The sequence below is a fragment of the Lepidochelys kempii genome, chromosome 12, assembly GCF_965140265.1.
Source record: "Lepidochelys kempii isolate rLepKem1 chromosome 12, rLepKem1.hap2, whole genome shotgun sequence".
Taxonomy (NCBI): domain Eukaryota; kingdom Metazoa; phylum Chordata; order Testudines; family Cheloniidae; genus Lepidochelys; species Lepidochelys kempii.
In genome coordinates this window covers 17,928,820-17,955,877 of record NC_133267.1, presented here as the reverse complement: position 1 = coordinate 17,955,877, position 27,058 = coordinate 17,928,820, and the positions used below count along the sequence as shown (strand labels likewise).

The 27,058-nt window shown below is 40.8% G+C and overlaps 1 protein-coding gene across 8 annotated transcripts in view; it reads right to left on the bottom strand.

Annotated features, from left to right (window-relative positions):
* Window positions 1–27,058, bottom strand: part of ABCC12 (ATP binding cassette subfamily C member 12) — a 127,496-nt gene extending 100,438 nt beyond the window's left edge. For 7 of the 8 annotated variants that reach the window (XR_012154481.1, XR_012154482.1, XM_073307712.1 and 4 more), the window contains exons 1-5: window positions 26,989–27,058; window positions 15,427–15,551; window positions 8,553–8,719; window positions 7,685–7,840; window positions 3,348–3,495 (exon numbers count right to left, since the gene is read on the bottom strand). Coding sequence is in view for 6 of the 8 variants with exons in the window: in XM_073307712.1 (XP_073163813.1) it covers window positions 3,348–3,495; window positions 7,685–7,840; window positions 8,553–8,719; window positions 15,427–15,522 (567 nt within the window). In the remaining 2 variants the exon portion in view is untranslated. Of the gene's footprint in view, window positions 1–3,347; window positions 3,496–7,684; window positions 7,841–8,552; window positions 8,720–15,426; window positions 15,552–26,988 lie in introns of those variants that run through there. The other variant, XM_073307715.1, reaches the window with a different exon arrangement.

Genomic DNA, 27,058 nt, shown 5'->3' with positions numbered 1-27,058 from the left:
GTTTAACAATTGCTTTTTGCAATAAATAGTTCCAAAGACAGAGCTTGTTCTGGACTTGTTTCTTATTACCGCACAGAATAAGTTGGTTCAAGGACTGTAATAGAGCCACAAGATAATATTGACTGCAATATAATTAAGTTCAACATCCTTGGAGGAGGAAACACACCAAAAGCTAGTATGCAGAGACTAAAATTGAGAAAGTGGGATTTTTTTAAATATAAGGAGAGGATGATTGGCAGAACTGAAGGACAACAAATTTAAAGTTGCTAAAAGAAAAGACTAACACAAAATTTAATGAACCATTGGAACTCATTCCCATGAGATATCATTGAGATCAGGAGCTTATTAGGATTCAATAAAAGGATTAGACATTTCTATGGCCAATGAGAATATCCACAGTTACATGGGACAGGAATAAAAAATTAATGCTATAGTAGTACATGTAATAAAAAGAAACCTCTGACAGGAATCAGGGCCTTCAGCAGAGCCAGTCTAGCAGCATGGCCTGCAGCAGACACTCTCTGGACAATCTAATGAGCACAACCGGCCTGTGGCTGCTTGATTGGCTACACAGCCTATTTGACTGGAAGAGTCATCAGACTGGCTCTTAAGCCCAACAGCAACAGCAGTTCAGGGGCTGCTCAAAGCATTTGCCTACGGCAGCAATAGCTCCTGAGTTTCTTGTTAGCTTGTTTCTAGGTCTGCTTCTGCCTTACCTCACTCCAGGTAACCTAGTTCTTACAGGGAAGGTCGCTAGAGCCGAGGCTCCAGCCCAAACCCGGACGTCAACACTCCAATCTTATAGCACCGCAGCCTGAGCTCAGCGGGCCAGCCACAGGTGTTTGATTGCAGTGCAGACGTACCCTCAGGCTCGCCGTTCCTCTCTTTCCACAAACAGTTTTTTTTTTTTAAATAATAATTTGATTTGTCAATTTGTTTCTGAAATCCTTCTGACTTATCTGGGTTTCTCAAACAGATACTATCTCTCTCAAGCCCACAGAAATATCTTTGAAAATCATCAAAGAATGGTGAAGCAAAGTTTCCCTCCAAAAGTCTGCCATTTCTACTTTAAGAAGCTGTAAAATGTAAGCAATAAATAGGGATAGGTGAATGACAAGAACTGTGGATCTATCAAACTTTGAAGATGGCCCTGTAGCCCACCCCTTTCTTGTGTGGACTCTGCCCCATCCCTACAACGAGTTATGGCTCCTCTACTTGATGCCATTGCCTTTAGAGGCCTTTGCTGCCTTGATTTTCTGTAGCAGGAACCATTTTGTGTGTCTCTTCCTTTTAAAAAGTTGATAAAACCCCCATTCCTTTCTTTCCCCTTACTATGGAGATTCTCCAAAAACAATCTTTTGCTTTGTGATTGTGAAGTAGATGATACAACTGAGATTTTTGAGATGGTCAGAAGTTAATGTGATGATATTATGGGGTATTTTTACCGTGCAAGAGTTTTTTTGGATTTTTTTAGTACTCATGTACATCTTCCAGATAAAGCATATTTGCCAGGCAAGCTCATGGGCTTGCCTGCTTATAGAGGTAATCACATTTAAATGGAATTGGTACTGTACAAATGTTTAACTCCTGACTTCACAACAGAAATGGCACTAGTAAACAGAATAATAATGCAGGATACTCTTAAAATCTGTAAATGAAATAACATACTGCATGTAGTAATGATACTGTGATACCATGACTAGGTACTCAGACTACAGTGATGGGTAGAAGGACTCAGAACATGTTTCTGACTAATGGAACATTGCTGGTAGGGTCTCTGTGAAGAATTCAATACTTTAATAATACAAATTACTTTAGATTTCTATTGATTTGTCATATATAGAATATGGGGATTCTATATGTATGAACAGCTAGCTGATCTTGAACTCTTCCTGAACTCTTATAAGTTGAAGCTCATGTTATATGTCACCAGAAATCTTTTTTAAATTTGCAATAAAACATCTGATTTGACCCAGACCTTCCATGACATCATACTTTAGATGAGACATTATGCTTTAATATTTGTTTTTTATAAAGCAGACTCATTTGGCCTTGAGACATCCATGGAATCCTCTCATTACAGGTGATTGGTGAGGTTAATGTCCTTTAATGCCTGTTAATTCTTTAAAATTGCATCAATAACTGAGCAACAAAAAATTGTCTCCATTTCCCATACTTAGTTCACAAGAGAGAGATTAATTGCAGTACACTAAAATTAACTGTTAAAGGGTAAATCCTGCCCGACCTCTCTACAGCCACGGAGGCTTTCTTGGCAGTGGAACTGGTGAGGTGCAAATTAGAGTGAGAGTTCTGGGGCTCTGCAAAGCTTAGTATAATTTGGAGCTCATCTCAGTGGACAGTCCCCAGCATGCCAGCCACAAGGATCAAATGGGCTTTGGGACAGGGCCAAAGGATCTGCTACTACATAGATCCTCCTGTCTTCTCTCCACTGCAGAGGGGAGTGATGGAACTACAGAGGCGATGCAGATACAGAGCAGTTCCATTACTGTTTTTTTACCTTTAATTACAGAATTAGGCTAAACCAATATAAGCCAGTTGCCATCTGATTTAAATGTGTCCATACAGGGGCTTGCACCAGTTTATCTCACTGGATTTTAAACACTATTTTAGTTAAACTAGTGCAACTTTGGTTGTGTGATATGCCTTCCCTATGGAGCATGGCTTATGTATGTATATTCTTCATAGAATCTGAACATATGATGTCTTTTCAATATTATGCTACTCTTTGCACACACACAAGTATGGGGTGTGAGGTGGGTGAGAGAGAGCTCTGCAGAGAAAATAAACCAAGGAGAAACTCAGTTTTGTAATCCTGCTACTTGTTCAGATTGTGAGAACATGGAAATGGAAAAAATTGACTATGCTTCCTATCTTTCTGCAATATTTACTTAAGTCATCGTTTCCTCTAATATTCCTATTAATAAATTTCTTTGCAAGAACATCTGTGGAAAAGAAACACAAAGGTGTGTGAACCCTTTTTAAAAGATGAACAGATATTTTTAGAAGGTTTTTGGCAACATTTAGCCAACTGTAGCCCAGCTCTTTCCTATTTGTCTTCTGTGTCCCTTGTCATTTTGTTTTATTAACATAGCACAAATAGACCTTGGTCACTATAGCTCAAAATATGTTACTGTACATGAAAAAAGTAATTAGCTTGAATAGAAGGCAAACTACACTCAGCCTAATATTCATTTCTAGACCATTTAATTAACATCCATCAAAGCCGAACACAGAGAATAAAATAATAACCATAAAGAATGTAAAAATATTTGACAGTAATGCTGTAAATTGATTGTAAAATTGTTAATCAGTATGGAACTACTTACTGGTCCTAAAGCAGCCAAGATAATACAAATGAAATTTGCTATCACATCCACCAAAATTCTTGTTCTCTGAAATTTAAGAACTACTCTGCCCAAAGAAGCTTTTTCAGGCCCAACTCTTGCAAGCTCTGCTTCCCAAAGGAGTCGAAATCTGGAGAAAAAAATATCCCCACATATTAAAAGAGTAGAAGGTTAAATAGAATGGTAAAGCATTTCTTCTAATCACAACAGTTAATAAGAAACATATATGAAACTGCTACTATGGTAAAATTAAACTTCAGTTCCTCATCCTATCAATCAATAGTTATAGAAATCTAAAAATTATACAAATAACATTTTTATAGATCAACAATTCATGAAGGGAATTCATTATTCAATGTAATTCCTCTAAGGAAATTATCACATTGAAACATTAACATTTGCAATCTGAGGACATATATTCTTAACTGTTCAGCTAAGTGTATGTATACCAAAATGGACTAGGTTGAAATATTTTGCAGAGTAACAGCCGTGTTAGTCTGTATTTGCACAAAGAAAAGGAGTACTTGTGGCACCTTAGAGACTAACCAATTTATTTGAGCATAAGCTTTCGTGAGCTACAGCTCACTTCATCGGAGGCATACTGTGGAAACTGCAGAAGACATTATATACACAGAGACCATGAAACAATACCACCTCCCACCCCACTCTCCTGCTGGTAATAGCTTATCTAAAGTGATCACTCTCCTTACAATGTATATGATAATCAAGGTGGGTCATTTCCAGCACAAATCCAGGTTTTCTCACCCCCCCCTTTTTTTTTTCCAAAAACCACACACACAAATCTCCTGCTGGTAATAGCTTATCCAAAGTGACCACTCTCCTTACAATGTGTATGAAAATCAAGGTGGGCCATTTCCAGCACAAATCCAGGTTTTCTCACCCTCCCCCCCCAAAACACACACACACAAACTCACTCTCCTGCTGGTAATAGCTTATCCAAAGTGACCACTTTCCCTACAATGTGCATGATAATCAAGGTGGGCCATTTCCAGCACAAATCCAGGTTTTCTCACCTCCCCACCCCCATATACACACAAACTCACTCTCCTGCTGGTAATAGCTCATCCAAAGTGACCACTCTCTCTACAATGTGCATGATAATCAAGATGGGCCATTTCCAGCACAAATCCAGGTTTTCTCACACCCCCCCACCGCAAACTCACTCTCATGCTGGTAATAGCTCATCCAAACTGACCACTCTCCTTACAATGTGTATGATAATCAAGGTGGGCCATTTCCAGCATAAATCCAAGTTTAACCAGAACGTCTGTGGTGGGGGGTGTTAGGAAAAAACAAGGGGAAATAGGCTACCTTGCATAATGACTTAGCCACTCCCAATCTCTATTTAAGCCTAAATTAATAGTATCCAATTTGCAAATGAATTCCAATTCAGCAGTTTCTCGCTGGAGTCTGGATTTGAAGTTTTTTTGTTGTAAGATAGCAACCTTCATGTCTGTAATTGCGTGACCAGAGAGATTGAAGTGTTCTCCGACTGGTTTATGAATGTTATAATTCTTGACATCTGATTTGTGTCCATTTATTCTTTTACGTAGAGACTGTCCAGTTTGACCAATGTACATGGCAGAGGGGCATTGCTGGCACATGATGGCATATATCACATTGGTGGATGTGCAGGTGAACGAGTCTCTGATAGTGTGGCTGATGTTATTAAGCCCTGTGATGGTGTCCCCTGAATAGATATGTGGGCACAGTTGGCAACGGGCTTTGTTGCAAGGATAGGTTCCTGGGTTAGGCCCTTTGATGGTGTCCCCTGAATAGATATGTGGGCACAGTTGGCAACGGGCTTTGTTGCAAGGATAGGTTCCTGGTTCTGTTGTGTGGTATGTGGTTGTTGGTGAGTATTTGCTTCAGGTTGGGGGGCTGTCTGTAGGCAAGGACTGGCCTGTCTCCCAAGATTTGTGAGAGTGTTGGGTCATCCTTCAGGATAGGTTGTAGATCCTTACTAATGCATTGGAGGGGTTTTAGCTGAAGGTGACGGCTAGTGGCGTTCTGTTATTTTCTTTGTTAGGCCTGTCCTGTAGGAGGTGACTTCTGGGAACTCTTCTGGCTCTATCAGTCTGTTTCTTCACTTCCACAGGTGGGTATTGTAGTTGTAAGAATGCTTGATAGAGATCTTGTAGGTGTTTGTCTCTGTCTGAGGGGTTGGAGCAAATGCGGTTGTATCGCAGAGCTTGGCTGTAGACAATGGATCGTGTGGTGTGGTCATGGTGAAAGCTGGAGGCATGTAGGTAGGAATAGCGGTCAGTAGATTTCCGGTATAGGGTGGTGTTTATGTGACCATTGTTTATTAGCACTGCAGTGTCCAGGAAGTGGATCTCTTGTGTGGACTGGACCAGGCTGAGGTTGATGGTGGGATGGAAATTGTTGAAATCATGGTGGAATTCCTCAAGGGCTTCTTTTCCATGGGTCCAGATGATGAAGATGTCATCAATATAGCGCAAGTAGAGTAGGGGCTTTAGGGGACGAGAGCTGAGGAAGCGTTGTTCTAAATCAGCCATAAAAATGTTGGCATACTGTGGGGCCATGCAGGTACCCATAGCAGTGCCGCTGATCTGAAGGTATACATTGTCCCCAAATGTAAAATAGTTATGGGTAAGGACAAAGTCACGAATTTCAGCCACTAGGTTAGCCATGACATTATCAGGGATAGTGTTCTTGACGGCTTGTAGTCCATCTTTGTGTGGAATGTTGGTGTAGAGGGCTTCTACGTCCATAGTGGCCAGGATGGTGTTATCAGGAAGATCACCGATGGATTGTAGTTTCCTCAGGAAGTCAGTGGTGTCTCAAAGGTAGCTGGGAGTGCTGGTAGCGTAGGGCCTGAGGAGAGAGTCTACACAGCCAAACAATCCTGCTGTCAGGGTGCCAATGCCTGAGATGATGGGGCGCCCAGGATTTCCAGGTTTATGGATTTTGGGTAGCAGATAGAATATCCCAGGTAGGGGTTCCAGGGGTGTGTCTGTGCGGATTTGATCTTGTGCTTTTTCAGGAAGTTTCTTGAGCAAATGCTGTAGTTGCTTTTGGTAACTCTCAGTGGGATCAGAGGGTAATGGCTTGTAGAAAGTGGTGTTGGAGAGCTGCCGAGCAGCCTCTTGTTCATATTCCGAGCTATTCATGATGACAACAGCACCTCCTTTGTCAGCCTTTTTGATTATGATGTCAGAGTTGTTTCTGAGGCTGTGGATGGCATTGTGTTCTGCACGGCTGAGGTTATGGGGCAAGTGATGCTGCTTTTCCACAATTTCAGCCCGTGCACGTCAGCGGAAGCACTCTATGTAGAAGACCAGTCTGCTGTTTCGACCTTCAGGAGGAGTCCACCTAGAATGCTTCTTTTTGTAATGTTGGTAGGGAGGCCTCTGTGGATTAGTATGTTGTTCAGAGGTATTTTGGAAATATTCCTTGAGTCGGAGAGGTTGAAATAGTTTTCAAAATCTCAGGAATTAATTGGTGGCAGATAGTACCTGGGGCTGAACTAATGAACCACTAAATCAAAGTTACATAGGGTCTTTAATATGCTTTTCCCAATCCATTATGTGCAAAATTTACTAGTCCTTTCCAAGAGCTTTGCAATATATTTAGGCTCAATACTGTATGATGCTGACATTCTGGTCTTGATCCAGCAACACATTTAAACATGTGTTTAAAGTTAATGTACTTATGTGCATTGCTAGATTTGGGCCAGAATGTTCAGCACCTGTCAGGATTGAGCCCTTCAGGTCTGTTTCAAATCCCATTAATGGAAAGACTCCCATGGACTACAGTGGGCATTGGACCAGGACCTGTAGTGCCATAGCTGAAGAAGTCTTGTTGGCCATACAGAAGGCTAACATTTTGGAGGGAGTTCTTGATTTCAACACACCTGGGTCTTCCTTGTGGGGAGTTGCCCCCTACCTCAGCTTCTTGCAATGTAGAATCCTTGTATAAGATATGGGGAGAAAGAATAAATGGAAAAGCAATAAAGGAGAGAAGACTCAAGAAGTTTTGTTTCTTTCTCCCTTCTTCTGTATCTTTTTTTCAAAAACCAATCCTAACAACTTGTTTTCTTCTTTTCCTTTCTCTTCCTCCTCTTTTTTTTATTGTTTTATTGTTTTTTGCTTAAGGATCCTGTACTGAGTCAAACAGTAGGAAACATGCAAAACATTTTGCAGCTAAAAACTGCTATTGTATCTTATATCTAATGCCCCCCCTCCGCCCCGAAGTCTCAAATCATGACTCTCAATAAAGAACACCACATAAGGAGGAATCTTACAATAATTATATTGAAATTGAAATAGTCCTACCTTTTTGCATTTGGCTCTGAACTATCATGATATGATAATGGAGGTAAGGTGTCCACATTAATATTGTGTCTGTATCCTTTGATCATTAAAGATGAAAGCCAAGAATATGTAGCAAATGAGAACAGTCCTGCATTATCCATTGGGTTAACAGCAGATCTAGGGGAAAAATACAAGCTACTAATACTGTATTCAAGTTAATTTCACAGTTGTCTCACTGACCTTACAAATGTTAACTGTAGAAAATTATGTTTTCTGAGCCATATAAAGACCTTTTTATAGTGTTAGGCAGAGATCATCATGCATCCCTTAGTGGAGTGATAGATAGTATGAATACACCACTTATTAATTAATGATAAGGTAAGGTCACTGATGGGGTGAGAATCTAGTCTGTAGCTTCCAAAGCGCTCTGTGTGCTCAGCTTCTGAGCTAAAAACCAGCTTCATTACTTGAAGTCAACTGGCATTTGCTGCATTTAATCAGTATCCTCCTCAGATAATGCTCCAGGGCATACACAGAGCATCATAAGTAGTTACTCATGCTAGCTTTCAACAATGCTGAAATGTCAGATTCTGTCAGTTTAGCTCAGCTCAGATTATACCTCAAAATTTTTTTGGCAATGTATTAACTCAATTAACCAATTAAATATGAGTGAGACACCGTTAGTAGTTCATTAAAACATAGTTAATGTGAATTTCAACCACTAAAATACATTTGAAGTAGATTCTAGCTTAATAGTTGGGGAGGTGGGGGGTAACCAAGATTTCCTGAAAAATAAATTTTAACCTTCATTAGCCATCAGAAAATGATTTTCTTTCTGTAGATTTTCTTTCTATATATTATATTTCAATTATAAATAAATGTGACTTGCTTTGCTTTGGGGCGGACAGGAATCATTGTTTTTAAACTAGGTTCATATTTGTGGTGAAAGGTCCTTTCATCATCTCGTATATCTAGATGAGGTAGCAGATACGGTGCTGAAGTAACCATTGTGCTGGTTTGCAGGTACCAAGGTTGCTTGTGCTCAGTCAGATTTCTCTTTGAAGTAAAATTTTAAAAATAGAACATATTAGCATTAATTACTTTTAAATAACATTTTAAAATGTGTGGTAAAGCCCATAACCATTTTCAAACCACAATAATATCTTATTAGCCAAAGGCTGGAAAGGATCTCCATAGTTATCTATTTCATTCCCTTGCACACATGTAGAAATACACATACACTCTCTCCCCATTTATAATGCTCCCATCACCACGGTAACTCAGTAACCAAAACTATAAAAACCTACAAGCTTTTCCAAAGCCTTTTGCCTTTGCCTTCTGATGTACTGAGAAACCCCATTAAACCACAATACACTTAACACTTGCAGCTCAGCATCTCTCAAAATCAGGTCATTTATTTTTGGTACCTAATGTGGATATAGGTCCTCAAATTTTAGGTACCAATACCTTGAAAATGTCAGCTTATGAGTTTAATCAAGTTTATGGTTAACATCTCTAACACTGTTGCCTCAGTGACCTGCCTTGGCAATTTAGGGTCTTACCCAAACCCCACTGAAGTCAAAAGGAGTTTTTTTCCTACGTTCAGGATGCTAGGATTGAGCCCTTAGTCTGTCTTTGTATGTTATACTGCCTAATCCTTTCATCATTTTTGTAGCCTTTCTATGGAGTTTCTCTTCAGTCTTTTTCTAGTGAAGCATTTCAAACTGTAAAAAGTCTGAGTCTGAATGTACTAAAGCTATATTAAGAGATGAAGTGTGTATATACCCCAGAATAGCTTTGGTTCCCGCCCCCCCAGTGTAGCATCTGTAAATTCATGTTGGATTTTTGTGCCTTTACCCATCTCTGTATTTAAGATGTCTTAACCAACAATCTCCATTTTGCACTTCTGTATGCTATTATTTCTATCCTTCACACCATGCTCACATAATTCATTTTTCAAAGTAAACTCATTCCCACTTATTTCTGTCCAGTTCTCTAGTTCTCTGTGGATCATTCTGTAATTCTTTCTAAGGGCACATTTGCAGATTCTTCTCCAGAAATTTTGTGATATCTGCATATTTGATCAATTTACAATTCATTTATTCCGAATTGTTTATAAAATATTAGACAAACATAGACCCAATATTGATGCTATTAGGACCATACACCCATTTGCTATCTTGCTTCCATGTAATGAAAATAAACCGTTTGATAGTACATTGATGGAGACTGTAAATACCCTGAGCAGAGAGATTTATCCGAGCAGGAGCCAGATTCTGATTTCCCTCACTCCATGTTACACCAGTCTTACCCTGTTTTCTTCACTGGAGTTAGTCTTGATTTATATCTGTGAAACTGCATCAGCCATCTCTAGAACGTGTATAAATGCTGGGAGATGGAAACAGGCATCTTGCTCGTTTCCATTGTTTCTTCCATTATTTTTTAAAACTTGTTTGTGCCATTTAATTTGTTTGCATGGTCCCTATGGTCCTGCATACAATGGGCATGGACACTTTTAATGGAGTATTTTCACCCAAAAAATGTTTACGCACAGTTCACTAGAAAGGTAGTAAGTGTTAGCACAGTTCTGGCCGTTATAGACAGAATCTCTTTTATAAACATGTCCTGACTTCCTTTTCTTTCTAGTTTAAGGAAATAAAGTGCATCTGAAACACCATAACCATTATATTTCCCAGAAAGCAGATTAGACCTTGTACGAATATATGAACAAAGTGTTTGACACAATATGCTGAGCACTGAACACAGAACCAAGAAAAATGAACTCTTTGGTGAATGAGGACTGAGATTTGCAAATAGGACATTTTCTAGCAACCTTCTTCTAAAATGCTGAAGAAGGCATATCTTAATGAAAAAAGACTGATTACCATCTGTATCACTCAGAGATTCAAGCCCTATAACCTTTTATTTCTTGTTACATTTTTGCTCCTGTAAATGCTCAGAGGGATACTGGGCAAAATAACTCCCATTATTTGACATTTTTTTTCATAAACTTACTGCAATCATGTCAACTGAAGATAATAATCTCCCCAATACAACTGTTCTGATTTAAAATACTCAACTGATTTAACAATAAAATTGAAGCTGCTGAGAAATCAAGTTGCCATACTTTTAATGAATTTTTAAAATGGTGCTCTTTGCAATTCAACTGCAAAAACCATGTCTCATGTCAATTTCCTTTGGTCAAATCTCTAAAGGTTTCATTTTACCATTTCTTTCCCTGTTTTTTTTTTAATGAAGATATAGAAAGTACTATATAGTGAGTCTTCTAAAAAGATGTAAAGATATATTTTTGAAGAACAGTTTTTATATAAACTGCTAATGGACAGCTACAGGACTCTATCAGCAATATAGATTATAATATACTTATGTGATAAACAAATATCTGTTCATAACGATGTTGGAGATTTTAGTCTGACAATGAAATTGTATTATACTTGATTATGTAAAATATGAGTTTTCACTAATGTAGTACACATGATGCCATTAAAACAGGAAATGCTAATTTTGTAACATTATACTTGTGATAAATTGTGGGGGAAAGCTGTCCTTTTGCAGCAGCAGAAAAAATAATCTTTATTCAAATGCATGTGAAGTAAATGCTAGATTATTATTTGGGAAGGTGGGGGTAGCCAAGACCTCCTGAAAAATAAATTTTAATCTTCATTAGCCATTGGAAAATGATTCAGGGCATGTGCCCTACAAAAGTTCTCTTGTGTGTGTTTATATAAATATATACACAATGAATATGTGTATAAGTCACACATATATGTATTGTGTAAATATTCATCCCAGGACTGGTGATATGGGGACGGGGAATTCTTGTTTTTAATGTTAGGATTAGAGACAGCCTCCTCTCTCTGCTGGAGGATCCTGCCATTTTTGGAAGACTTTAATATTGATGTCACATAAGGCTGTAAGGTAAGCTACACCTCTCCCTTCTGTCAATTTTAGGAACAGAGGTACTGATTCTTAGAGCCTATGATATTCCTGAAATTTCTCATGTACAACTAAAGTAAAACTTATTGAAAGTTTGAAAGGTCATCTGTGTATATAAACTTCAATTCAGGAAGCTATCCTTATTCAGGACAACCCTTAATACATACTTAACTTTGACTTCAGTGAGATTTAAGCACAAGCTTAAATGCTGTGCAGAACAGGGATGGAGTAAGTAAGTGTTAAGTGCTTTACTAAATCAGAGCCTAATAAAAAGGTGTATATGGTAAAAGCAACTTTTTATTTTGTTTTTAAGATCACCTTTAATTAACAATGATAAATGAAACCCAAAAGATGTGCATAACAATTTAATGCACCTAGATTTAATTAAATAGAATAAGGGTCAAATTCTGCTCTATTACACTAGGGCAACCCCACTGAAATTTATGGACGTGTACCAGTGTAATTGAGAGCATAGTTGGCCCTACATTTCTAATAATAGTACAAATAAACAATCTTCAGTCTCTGGCAGCTGTGGGGCTGGGATTAAAAGGTTGTTTGAACAGGGCACGAGGTGCGCTAAAACTTCCAGCTCTGGGCTAAAGCATATAGCAAGTTAAATCTGCTTTTCCTCTCATTATTTTATAGTTCACTTCAGAACTGCTTGCACATGATATTCTCCATTTGTCTTCCTGCACGAGCCTGAAATATGTGTTTACCCTGTATATATTCAATAATGTTGATGAAATAACTTGCCATATTGGATGTCCTTTGAGGAGAAACTAGTTTAACACAAGTTATTTCACTCAGATCTCCAATTTTGGTGAAATGTGCCCCTTCCCTTCTCTGTGATATATAGGAGGTCCTCCTCAATTATCTGGTGGTCCCTTCTGGCCTTAAACTATGACATCACAACCATGAATTTCAACCTGTATAGCACATTCTTAGTTGAGAATTCACACATTGTAATGTACATAATTGGGTCAGTTTTATGTAAATTACAACAAATTTCCCAGGTTTGTACTGCACACTTAATAATATCTAATATATCAGGTGGTCTTTGGGGCTTTCTGTTGTTTGTTAAGCCTGATTAATTGCAATTTTTAAATAACACTCCTAGGAACTTTTCTAAACAGCCACAAGGAACTTTTGTATAAGATACTAAAGAACTATGTCTGCATTCAGAAGTACACTGCTTTTCACAAGGCAATTTGCCCTATTAATAAAAAGACAGCAGCTGCAGAGTTGTTTTAACAGAGATACAATGTGCAAAAATAAGTGTCTATATCTGCCATTTTTTTTATGTACAATACTTTAATATTCTAACCAAATTTCTATGGGATAATACAACATAAGGAGGAGAGGCAATGTAAGACAATGCAAATATATAACTTGAGCTTAAAAAGTTACTGAAGTAGACAGAAATTAATAGATTTGGTTCAGTAAAGACAAATGCTAAGGTGAAAATCCTGAGATGTGCCGAGCACGTGCTAACTATCTGCAAGTACTGTGGACCACAGTGGGAATTGCAGGTGTTTAGCAAGGGAGCAACACCTCTTGGGATTTGGCCACTTTTTTACCTAAGAATAAAATGCCTGTGCAATAATTAATATGGAAGAATGCTAGTTAGACAGCAATACTTCAGACAAAGATTTGGGCAAAATAATAGCCAGTAAATTGAATGTTACTCTACAGTGAAATACAGTTCCAGAGAAAGCACAGGCTGTATCAGAGGAGGTATTTTATATGAGATGTTGGCAGATACAGCACTAATGAAGCTGCATCTGAATTACCACAGAGATATTAATAAAATGGAGCGTATCCAAAGAAAAGTAACAAATATACTGAAGGATTTTGAAAACATGGTTAGGTATGGGTTAAAAACATTAGTTAAATGTGGATTCACTAAGGGAATATATAAAGCCAGATCCAATCCTACACGGACGCTACTGTATGCTGTGCCACTGATGTGACACTGCTCTGAGCCAGCTACTGGAGGACTCTTCCTGCATAGGGGGTGTCCTAGGGTGTCACCTAGTCATTGTAGTAGCTCCCACCTCCCTGTGGCCAGAGGAGAGGTGTAACCAGGAGAAAAGGGGCATGACCACAGCAATCCCTGGCTGTTGGAATAGCTCCTTGGGGTCATAAGCAATCATGATAATTTAATGGAGCATAATAAAATTATTATAATTATTATTATTACCGTTACACAGGTTGTCTCCTCTTTGCTCCACCTCTTATTTCATAATATATTTTACAGGGAGCCTTATACTTGGGGCACAAAGGACATCCTTTGGGAACCTGGTGTCAAGACTACTCATCCCTATCCAGGCTCTCCTTCCTGCCTTGTCTTTAGTCTCTTTACTGTTGGAATCTATGAATCAGAGTAGGTGGAAACTAGTGGCTTCTTTTTATTCCCTCTTTATTCTGTAGCCCCAGTCTTTTTCGTAGCCTGCTCTCAGGTCACATGTAAACGAGCAAAAGCAGAAGTCTCCTCTGTAAGGGAAAACATTTTTTAAATGGGAGTTGTTAAATGGGAAAATTTTAAAGTAAAACTAACAAAAGACTTGTGTGTGTCCCATGCGACAAGCTCCCCATTCCCTCCAGATAGCTACCCCCAGCCTTGTAACATTTTCCTTTATAGGCTATCACTACAGTTATTGGGGAGTTCTTGTTCCCTTTAGCCACCAGAGGCCTCAAGTGCTGAGCACCCTCAACTCCAGCTGATGTCAGTGGGAAATGTAAGTGCTCAGAAAATTAGGGCCAAGCTGGACATCCCTAGCAGGTGCAACACAAGGCACTTATCTGTTTTCTTGGGGTCTTTCTTGTTCCTTTCCCTTCAAATTTTGTGTTTTTAATCTCTTCTTTATATTTTCTCTGGTACTCCCTTTCTCCTTCAGCTCATTTTCATCATCATCTGTTTCTCTCCACATTGAGGGAAGTCCTGCCTGTCATTACTATTACACAGACCTCTCGCTCTCCAACTGCTCAGTCCAACTGCCGCTTGCAACCTGCAGGGAACCTTCTGGCACCAACATTCCTTCCCCAATTCTGTTAAGGAAACATCACCCCAAACATTCCTCCTGAAGCAAAAGCTAGAAGGTGTCCATCGAGAATGCTTAACCTTTTTATGCATAAAGAGCAAATTAACTCCACTACAGACCCTCTTTGTAGCCCAGCAACCGGGCTCCCCTCCAGTGCAGGATCCTATTGGTGACTGTAGTGCTGGAGTTAGTCACACCTATATTGAATCCTCTTTCAGAGACGACACATAGAAAAAGCAAAAAGGTATTTCTTTTTTAGCCCCTGTGAGATTTGACAGCGTGGGGATTCAGTCCTTATCTGCGGTGGGGGCAGGGAACACATCCTGCCCCTTTGGTGTCTTTTAGTAGCCAGTCATGAAGAAAAGAAGCAGTCAGTAAGCTGGAGGATCAGCTGTGCAAATGCTGTTTCTTGGTACAATATTAAGCACTTTTTAAATGGGCCCATCCTGTATTTCTTACCAAGACAATCAGGAGCTTTGCCTGAGTGTGGGATGCAAGATTAGGCGCTAAGATTGTCTTCCTCCCCAAACTGTGACCTTTCTTAAAAGTCATAAACTGGAACTATTTTAGACAATTAATATACCATATTTACTTTGCAGACAAGAAAAACTTCATATGATCTACATAGAAGAGAAATGCTCCTGCCAGTGTAAAGTGGCACTGAAAGCTCCTTTTGAAGTACCTTCAGACTGGATGAGTGAAAAATAGAATTTGGGCCACTATACATGGCTGTAATGTAGTTTAACTCAATAAATTGTTACTTACGTAAGTGAGGCCGATCACTCCATTACCTTCTACATTTTTCTCTTTGGCTGAATTATTTTTGGGGCCAGAAAAACATTTACTCTTCTTACTTGGCATTTTCTGTTAGTACCACAACTCTTTCTTTTCTAAAATAGAAAAGAAAAGAAAAACAAATATTACAAAAACACAGCAAAGGTAAGTGAGCCTGAAGCCTTTTCCATTACCACAGCTTTTTCATTCAGTTAAACTGTGCTTAAGAAACACTTATATCCCATCAACAGTTTGCTAAAAAGCTGATCTGGTAGGATACAGAACACCAACTTTTAGGGCCAGATCCTCAGTTGGGTGTCAAGGAATGGAGCTATGCTGATTTTCCATGGGCATTTCCTGTGTCCTCCAAAGAAGTTAGTTTGCGTCAGATTTTTGTGATGTATTTCTAGTGTTCAAATTTTCACATAAAAATCAAATTCAAGATTGGGTGTGCAGTACACCCTTGATGTTCCTCCTCTTGGGTTGCTAGTTCTGAACTTCTTCCTCCATCCACTTCCAGGCCAAAGCTGGGGCATGCGCAGGAATAAAAATTGTATGGCTTTTGGAGGGGCACGTTCTATGGCCCCAGGGCCGGAGGTGCCGCCCCCCCCCCCCCCGGTGCATTCCCATTGGACCCAGTTTCATATCTGGTCAGACTAAAGTTTTTCTTGTTGGGCTGCTAATTCTTACTCTCCCCTTTTCACCATGACCCCTCTTTCATATTTGAATGGAGATATTGAAATCTGAGATTCACTAGCAAATATTCCTAGAATATTGCGCAATGCAATTACTGTGAAAGAATCACACACACACAACTGGAAATCTCTATAAGGTCTTAAACTCATTCTTTTTGTCAGGAATGGACTACCAGCAATTCTTGGCATGTGTTCCACGTACTGAGCTTGCACAGCCAACTGGCAGTATTTCAGTCAAGCTGGATATAGAAAAAAAACAGATCCTTTGGGTGAGGACAGAGGAATGATTGCAGGTATTTAATACAGACAACATGTGAAAAATAACTTTTTACGTTTCCAATGCAACCATCTAGTGTTAGAGACATTCAGACAGATGAATTTTAGAATTCAGTGCAGTTATTTTATGATGCATGCATTGAATAACTTGACATTCAAAATCTCCTGTTTGATGATATTCTTATGATTTGTGGGGCCTTGATGATATATGTCAAGATGCTCAGAAATATGTGAAACTTTTGCCACATTTGGAAAATGTGAAGTCTCTCTGTATTGAGACAAATAATCTGATGATCAGACTATTCAGCTTTGTTCCTTTACATAGAGAGTAGACAGTGCATCCATGTGATCAGTCATCTAGAATGACCTGCATAACTTTACATGGCTTCATCGCTTGTGCATAACGAGGTTGTTCCAAATTCATGACAATAAATGCTTTATACCAGATCCTACCTCACCTTCCTTTAGGCATTCTCTGTGGGCCAGATAATCATCTGATTAAAGTGATGATTAAAGCTCACATCCCTACGGCTGAGTATATGTTTAAGGGCCTAAGTATTAGCATTCAGCCTGAACTTAGGAGGGAGGCCTCTTAGCTGATATCCTGGGTAAGCAGAGAACATAAGAATGGCCACACTGGGTCAGACCAATGGTCTACTTAGCCCAGTATCCTGTCTTCCAACAGTGGCCAATGCCAGGTGCTTCAGAGGGAATGAACAGAACAGGTAGTCATCAAGTGATCCATCCTCTGTCGCCCATTCCCAGCTTCTGGCACACAGAGGCTAGGGACACTTCAGAGCATGGTTTTGCATCCCTTTCCTTCCTGGCTAATAGCCATTGATGGACCTATCCTCCATGAACTTACCTAGTTCTTTTTTGAACCCTGTTATAGTCTTGGCCTTCACAATATCCTCTGGCAAAGACTTCCACAGTTTGACTGTGCACTGTGTGAAAAAATATTTCCTTTTGTTTGTTTTAAACCTGCTGCCTATTAATTCATTTGGTGACCCCTCATTCTTCTGTTCTGAGGAGGAGTAAATAACACTTCCTTATTTACTTTCTCCACACCAGTAATGATTTTCTAGACCTCTATCATATACCCCGTTTGTTGTCTCTTTTCCAAGCTGAAAAGTCCCAGTCTTATTAATCTCTCCTCATATGAAAGCTAATCATTTTTGTTGCCCTTTCTGTACCTTTCCCAATTCCAATTATCTTTTTTGAAATGGGGGCGACCAGATCTGCATGCAGTATTCAAGATGTGGGCATACCATGGATTTATATAGAGGCAATATGATATTTTCTATCTTATTATCTATCCCTTTCCTAACGATTCACAACATTCTGTTACCTTTTTTGACTGTTGCTGCACATTGAGTGGATGTTTTCAGAGAACTATCCACAATGATGCCAAAATCTCTTTCTTGAGTGGTAACAGCTAATTTAGACCCCATCATTTTATATGTATAGTTGGGGTTATGTTTTCCAATGTGCATTACTTTTGTATTTATCAACATTGAATTTCATCTGCCATTTTGTTGCCCAGTCACCCAGTTTTATGAGATCCCTTTGTAAATCTTAACAGTCTGCCTGGGACTTAAATATGTTGAGTAGTTTTGTATCATCTGCAAATTTTGCAAAATCTAATCTCACTGTTGATCCCATTTTCCAGATGATTTATGAATATGTGGAACAGTACTGGTCCCAGTACAGACTCTTGAGGGACACCACTATTTACCTCTCTCAATTTCTGAAAACTGACTGCTGACTCCACTGTCATGCAAATGTGCAGGACTATTAATCGCTTCCTGCTACATAGGACTGTGACCTCTCAGCAATGTGCAGGACATAGTGGATGGATTTGCAGCAATGGGGTTCCCAAACTATGGTGGAGAGATAGATGGCACGCATATACCTATTTTGGCACCAGATCACTTTGCCTCAGAGTAAATCAACAGAAAGTGCCACATTTCTATGCTTACGCGAGTGCTGGTGGATCTCCAGGGATGCTTCACTCACCTCCGTGTCGGCTGCTCAGGAAAGGTGCATGATGCTTGCACTTTTAGAATACAGTACAGGACTGTTCAGAAAGCTGCAGGCAGGGACTTTCTTTCCCAATCAGCAGATTACCATTGGCAAAGTTGAAATGCCAGTAGTGATCCTGGGTGACCCAGCCTACCCCTTGCTCGTGACGCTGTACACTGGTTACCTCGACAGCACTGAGAAAAGATTCAACTACCAGGTGCACAATGACAGTTGAATGTGCCTTTGGTTGTTTGAAGGGTCACTGGCATTCATAGATTCATAGATTCATAGATATTTAGGTCAGAAGGGACCATTATGATCATCTAGTCTGACCTCCTGCACAATGCAGGCCACAGAATTTCACCCACCACTCCTAAAAAAGACCTCACACCTATATCTGTGCTATTGAAGTCCTCAAATTGTAGTTTGAAGACCTCAAGGAGCAGAGAATCCTCCAGCAAGTGACCCGTGCCCCATGCTACAGAGGAAGGCGAAAAACCTCCAGGGCCTTCCAATCTGCCCTGGAGGAAAATTCCTTCCCGACCCCAAATATGGCGATCAGCTAAACCCTGAGCATATGGGCAAGATTCATCAGCCAGATACTACAGAAAATTCTTTCCCGGGTAACTTGGATCTTACCCCATCTAAAAACCCATCACAGGCCATTGGGCCTATTTACCATGAATATTTAATTACCAAAACCATGTTATCCCATCATACCATCTCCTCCATAAACTTATCGAGTTTAATCTTAAAGCAAGATAGATCTTTTGCCCCCACTACTTCCCTCGGAAGGCTATTCCAAAACTTCACTCCTCTGATGGTTAGAAACCTTCGTCTAATTTCTAATCTAAATTTCCTAGTGGCCAGTTTATATCCATTTGTTCTTGTGTCCACATTGGTATTGAGTTTAAATAATTCCTCTCCCTCTCTGGTATTTATCCCTCTGATATATTTATAGAGAGCAATCATATCTCCCCTCAACCTTCTTTTAGTTAGGCTAAACAAGCCAAGCTCCCTGAGTCTCCTTTCATAAGACAAGTTTTCCATTCCTCGGATCATCCTAGTAGCCCTTCTCTGTACCTGTTCCAGTTTGAATTCATCCTTCTTAAACATGGGAGACCAGAACTGCACACAGTATTCCAGGTGAGGTCTCACCAGTGCCTTATATAACGGTACTAAAACCTCCTTATCCCTACTGGAAATACCTCTCCTGATGCATCCCAAGACGACATTAGCTTTTTTCACAGCCATATCACATTGGCAGCTCATAGTCAACCTATGATCAACCAATACTCCAAGGTCCTTTTCCTCCTCCGTTACTTCTAGTTGATGCGTCCCTAGCTTATAACTAAAATTCTTGTTATTAATCCCTAAATGCATGACCTTACACTTCTCACTATTAAATTTCATCCTATTCCTATTACTCCAGTTTACAAGGTCATCCAGATCCTCCTGTAGGGTATCCCTGTCCTTCTCTAAATTAGCAATACCTCCCAGCTTTGTATCATCTGCAAACTTTATTAGCACACTCCCACTTTTTGTGCCCAGGTCAGTAATAAAAAGATTAAATAAGATTGGTCCCAAAACTGATCCTTGAGGAACTCCACTGGTAACCTCCCTCCAACTTGACAGTTCACCTTTCAGTAGGACCCGTTGTAGTCTCCCCTTTAACCAATTCCCTATCCACCTTTCAATTTTCCTATTGATGCCCATCTTATCCAATTTAACTAATAATTCCCTATGTGGCACAGTATCAAACGCCTTACTAAAATCTAAATAAATTAGATCCACTGCGTTTCCTTTATCTAAAAAATCTGTTACTCTCTCAAAGAAGGAAATCAGGTTGGTTTGGCACGATCTACCTTTTGTAAAACCATGTTGTATTTTGTCCCATTTACCATTGACTTCAATGTCCTTAACTACCTTCTCCTTCAAAATTTTTTCCAAGACCTTGCATACTACAGATGTCAAACTAACAGGCCTATAATTACTTGGATCACTTTTTTTCCCTTTCTTAAAAATAGGAACTATGTTAGCAATTCTCCAATCATATGGTACAACCCCTGAATTTACAGATTCATTAAAAATTCTTGCTAATGGGCTTGCAATTTCTTGTGCCAATTCTTTTAATATTCTTGGATGAAGATTATCTGGGCCCCCCGATTTAGCCCCATTAAGCTGTTTGAGTTTCGCTTCTACCTCAGATATGGTGATGTCTACCTCCATATCCTCATTCCCATTTATCATGCTACCATTATCCCTAAGATCCTCTTTAGTCTTATTAAAGACTGAGGCAAAGTATTTGTTTAGATATTGGGCCATGCCTAGATTATCCTTGACCTCCACTCCATCCTCAGTTTTTAGCGGTCCCACTTCTTCTTTCTTTGTTTTTTTCCTATTTATATGACTATAGAACCTTTTACTATTGGTTTTAATTCCCTTTGCAAGGTCCAACTCTACTTGACTTTTAGCCTGTCTCACTTTATCCCTACATATTCTGACCTCAATAAGGTAGCTTTCCTTACTGATCCCTCCCTTCTTCCACTCCCTATATGCTTTCTGCTTTTTCTTAATTACCTCTCTAAGATGCTTGCTCATCCAGCTTGGTCTACAACTCCTGCCTATGAATTTTTTCCCCTTTCTTGGGATGCAGGCTTCCGATAGCTTCTGCAGCTTTAATTTAAAATAATCCCAGGCCTCCTCTACCTTTAAACCCATAAATTCTTCAGTCCAATCCACTTCCCTAACTAATTTCCTTAATTTTTGAAAGTCAGCCCTTTTGAAATCAAAAACCCTAGTTGCAGATTTATTTTTGTTAATCCTTCCATTCAGTTTGAACTGAATTAGCTCATGATCACTTGAGCCAAGATTATCCCCTACAACCATTTCCTCTATGAGATGCTCATTACTCGCCAAGACCAGATCTAAAATGGCATCCCCTCTAGTCGGTTCAGCAACTACTTGTTGAAGGAATCCATCAGCTATCGCATCTAGGAAAATCTGAGCCCTATTATTATTACTAACACTCATCCTCCAGTCTATATCTGGGAAGTTAAAGTCTCCCATGATCACACAGTTTCCATTAGTATTTACTTTATTAAAAACATTAAAAAGGGCTCTATCCATATCCAAATTAGATCCCGGTGGTCTATAGCACACCCCAAGCACTATCCTAGGGGAGGCTCTAATAGTTTTCTTCCCCAATTTAATTATTGCCCAGACAGACTCAGTCATATCCATTTCATCGCTTCTTATTTCTTTACATTCTATCTCATCATTGATATACAGTGCTACTCCACCACCTTTACCTTTATTTCGGTCTTTCCTAAACAGCACATACCCTTTAATACCTGTAGCCCAGTCATGACTACTATTCCACCAGGTCTCTGTTATACCTATAATATCTGGTTTCACTTCCTGCACCAGTAACTCTAGTTCCTCCATTTTGTTACCTAGGCTCCTTGCATTAGTGTACAAACATCTTAATTTTTGCTGTTTGGCCTCACTAACATTCTGTACCCTATTAGGCACGGTTATTTTACTACCAGTATAACCTATTAGACTTGTATCTACACTGCCCTTCCTCCTACCTACAGCTGTATCCACTCTTACTTCATTTTCTTTCCACTCTATGCTAAATTCTGGCGTGGAGATTACCTGGACATCTCCCAACCATCTCCCCCAAATTCCTAGTTTAAAGCTCTCTTAATCAGTTGTGCCAGCCTCCATCCTAGAAGTCTATTTCCTTCCCTACTCAGATGAAGTCCATCCCGAGAGAACTGTCCTCTATCCATGAATGCCTCCCAATGGCCATACATCCCAAAGCCCTCCTTATAGCACCACTGCCTAAGCCATCTATTGATAGTCATAATCTTGTCACACCTTTGTTGCCCTTCTCTAGGAACAGGCAAAATCCCACTAAAGATCACCTGAGCCTCAATTTCCTTAAGCGTCCTCCCCAGCCTAACATAGTCTCCCTTAATACTTTCCAGTGAGAATCTAGCCGTATCATTTGTTCCCACATGAAGGATAATTAGGGGATTCTTTCCCGCTCCCTTTAGAATCCTTTTTAACCTCAGGTCTACATCCCGTATCTTAGCACCTGGAAGACAGCACACCCTCCTATTTTCTGGATCAGCTCTGGTTACAGGCCTATCTATTCTTCTCAATAAAGAGTCCCCAATCACATAGACCTGCCTTTTCCTAGTGACGGTGCTATTCTCCAGTCTATCCCCTGTTCCCTCTGGCTGCAAGTTTTTTCCATTCCCATTCTCCCTTGTAATCCTTTTTAACCCATCCTGTATCCTCCTGGGGCTCATATTTGGTGTAATCTCCATTAACTCTTCCCCTTTTCCTATAGGACTAACCGCTCTTCTCTTCTTCCTTGCCCTGTCACCTTCAGTGACTACCTGCTGAGCCCCTTCTTCATTTTCCAACTCTGCAAACCTATTCTGAAGCTCTATTTCTCCTTCACTAGCCCGTCTTTTCCTCTGCCTAGTTCTTTTAGTCACATGCTTCCACTGACCACTTTCCTCACCCAGTCTCCCCTCAAAATTCCCTAGTCCTGCTTCCATCTGCAAGTCTGAGCTTTTCCCTTCAGATACCTCATGTCTTTGCTCCATAATCTGCTCAAACCCCTTCCTAAACTCTACCAGACTTTCCACCTGCATCTCCAAACCTCTGATCTTTTCCTCCATCAGCTCTATCAGACGGCATTTCATGCAGACAAAACTCTTACCAGGTGCCCCCTCCAGGATCATGTACATACCACAGCTTCCACATCCAGTCATTGGACCTCAGTGAGAAAAATATCCAAATGGTTATAGCTGCCTGCTGTGTCCTGCATAATATCTGTGCAGCAAAAGGGGGAAAGCTTCTGCTGAGGTGGAGCAGTTCTCTGCTGAATTTGAACAGCCAGATATAAGGGGTATTAGAAGAGCACAACACAGAGCTATGCAGCTCAGGGAGGCTTTGAAAGACCATTTTCATAGTGAGCCAGAGTAGCATGTGGTGTTGTTGTAGTGTGCTCTACCTGGCCATGGTATGTGAAGCTGTTATTGTCTTTAATGCTCCTGTAGTGGGGTGGTCACCCCACTCCAGCCCTGAAGGGGTTAAAACAGCCCTGGAAGAGCCAATAGTAAAAGAAAACCTGGAGAGGGCTGTGGCTGGGAACAGCTTGGCTGACTGGGGGAAGCAGCCACAGCTGGGGCCATGCCCCAATCAGGCCACAGCTGGCCCTATAAGAGGGCTGAGGGCCAGGAGCTGTAGGAGTCTCACTCTAGCCCTGGAGTGGGAAGAGCTAGTTGTTTGGGTGCGAGGTACCTAAAGTGGAGCTAGTGCTGGGGAAGAGCAAATGGAGCTGGGGAGCTCCAGCCTGGTAAACCCCCAGGCTGCAGGCCTTGTTTAAGGCCAAAAGGTACTGAGGCTGCAGAGGGGCAGCCTGAGGACAGGCAAAGGCAGCCGGTCCTAACCCCTTGCCAGTGATGAGTGGCCATTATACTGCAGTCTGCCACAGTGAGCGGGGGCTTGATGATGACTGGCAGTAGCCACTGAGACAAGGTGGGTTTAGAGGGTTGGGGGTTCCCCTGGGAGGGGAGACCCAGAGTGTGGGGGCACTGCCAGGGGGCAGAACCTTGAGGAAAAGAGCACCGGGGTTCGGGAGGGACACGGGGCCAGTGGTAGGTGAGACACCAGCCTGCAGAAGGCGCACCGAAGGCTGGAAAGAGCTAATTCCTAAGACGACCAGCAGGAGGCGCCACACTGGTGAGTCTCACCCTGCTACGGTTACCTGAAAGTTTTAAGCACTGCATTCTCACATCTGCTTGGTATAGCTTGTGCCTGGCATCAGTTACAGCACCAGCCAACGTGAGCATGGACCTCCAGGGGCTGGGGAAACGAGGCGGGAATTGCTCAATTGCATGATTATAGTAGTATAGGGCAATGGCACTGAATACTTGGCACCATTTTCCACAAGCGGTGGTGATTTTACCTGATATCTCACACCTGAGGGTAACAAAGGCAGAGAGCTGCGGCTGGGATCCGAAAGCCACCCAGGTCCGTATGTGGCTAGACTGTGTACTGCAATGGTCCTGCTGAAGTTATCACTGAGTGACAGAAATAAGGCAACCCTCCCTAGAAACCCTTCAGCAGAGGATTGTGGAATACCTCTATGAAAGTTTCATTGAGATCTCTTGAGGATTCACAGGACATCCCTGTGCACGTACACAAACTGCTCTGCATGCTCTTCCCCCCCCCCCCCACCAGCCTAACTCTGGAGGGGAATGAAAAGGAAAGAACTCTACCTCTCTTGGTTGTACCACTACCTCTTGTAGCATGAGTAAATCAATACATAAAAAGATGTGCTACTTTGAGGAGGGGGGCATCCTTGTTGTTATTTAACATTAAACCACTGACGTACTCGAGGTGCTTTCCCTTGGATCGGGCTTGCCTGTGCTCAACTGACTGGACTGCGGTGGAGTCAAAAATAGGTGCTGGCTTGCTGTGCACCTGGATCCCCCGATCGCCTGTCCCTCATACTCTTCCTCGCTGTTGACGGCAGGAGCCTGTGACTTATGCTCCTCTGAGGTATCCACGGGTGCTGCTGGGGGCGGTGATGGGATCTCCACCAAGTATGGCAAGCTGCTCATCACCAGATTGATTGTTAGCCTCCCTGGCCGCCTGATATGCCTGCCACAGCTCCTTGGCTTTGACACAGCGCTGCTGGTGGTTCCTGTCCTACTCCTTCTCTGGTTTCCCCTGAGCAATCTTCTTGTCCATGTCCACATTTCTGCAGCTGGTTTGGTGCTGTGCTTGTACAGCCTCTTCTCCCCACGGGCCCAAGGGATCCGATGCCTCCTGTCTACTCCGAAGTGGAGCACGTCTGGAGCAGGTCGCTGGCATGGTCAGCGGGGCAGTTGCACTGAACAATGGAGAGTTGCTAGGTGTGCTTGCCAAGCCAAGCAATTGGGAAAAGGAATTTCAAAAATTCACAGGTCTTAAAGGGGGGAGGGCGGCTTCTGATCTCGGTAACCCCTGGGCAGTAGCGTTCACAATGGTAACCAGAGCTGTCAGTGTGGGGTATTGAGGGACAGGTGCTGGAGGACAGCAATGATCGACATATGTAATGCAGCATCTACACTCACACTGCATTGACGTAGATACATCGACCTTGGCTCTGTGCTGCTTAGGGAGGTGGTGTTTCTAAAATAGGCATAAGGGGACACTTATATTGGCAGGAGCTACATTTCAGTGAAGACACATGCACAACGAGTTTGACCACAAGCTGCCTTGCATCGGCCTAACTTCATAGTGTAGTCCAGGCTTCAATAATGTGTGCAAAGATCAGTAGGATGCAGACTAGTAACACAGTTTTTAAAAAACAAAAAAAAAAAGTTCACTGACAGATTGGGGTTTTGCCTGGGGAAAAGAAACTGGGAGTGTTTGGGTGTGTTAGTAAGGGGACACCTAATGAAAGCAAGGTGAGGATCATGTCCATCAAGAGGAGCCTGACTGGGTAAATGGAAGAGCGGAAAAGCACCTTAGCATCTAACGCAGGAGAGGAGAATTGAGAGTTACAGTGAGATAGGTATTAGGAAGATCAGGATGTATGATTGTGTAGGGTGGGGGTTGGGAAACTCTCATTAGTAGAGGAAGAAAGACAGTTTTGTTTTGGAATAAAGTGTCTTTATATGCATATTATAATACGGTGGAGTTTATAAAGCTGTGATATCATAGGTTGCTGGGACTAGCCTGTACGGGCTGGAGCTTTGGTGGCTGTTGTGGAATGGCTCTGCACCCACTAAGGAAGAAATGCACCTGTAGAATAAAGATAGCACCTGCAGAAAGGTTCTGGGGCTGGATAGGGAGCTCACATTGCAATAACTTTAATAAAAAATAGTATCATATGTGACGGTCTACAGTGAGCCCCAGGGAACAGCTAACTTCATCCAGCATGAAACTGTTTCATTGTGTGCACTTTTCTCAAAAGATTTTTCAACAATATAAAGTCTTGCATCCTAAAGTAAAATGTACACTTAGTTTTATTTTACTTTATTTTATATATATATATATATATGTAAAATAAAACTATCAGCTGTAATTATCATTTCAAAAGACATACTCAGTTAAATCTACCACAGTCTAGTAATAAGGTGTCCCTATTTGATAGTATACATTACTGCATATAAAAAATTTGACTTGTTGTCCTTTCTATTAATGAGAGGAATTAATTACTCAGAGTAGCAATGGGTACAAAATAGTTAAAGGTTGCACTTCAAAAGAAATAAGGTGGAAGCATTGCACAGTGTATGATCTGTTTTCATTTACATTGTTACTTATAATATAGCTTTTCATGAAATAGAGTATTTTCATAACTGACAAAGTTATGTCATTTTTCTTCCTAATCTATGTCTGCATAGTAAAACTCAATGGAACATGAATCTGGAAAAAAGTTTGATACCATTATACTATCATATATAATATGCAGTTTATTGCAGAATAATCTCACAATCATTCAAACTTTATATTTATAGTGCACACATAAAAAAGTGAAGCTTACCCTATCATGTGAGTTAGAAGAGTTTGGCTTGTCCTGTTGAAGGAACTTCTATGCAAAGGACAAAGTTCTT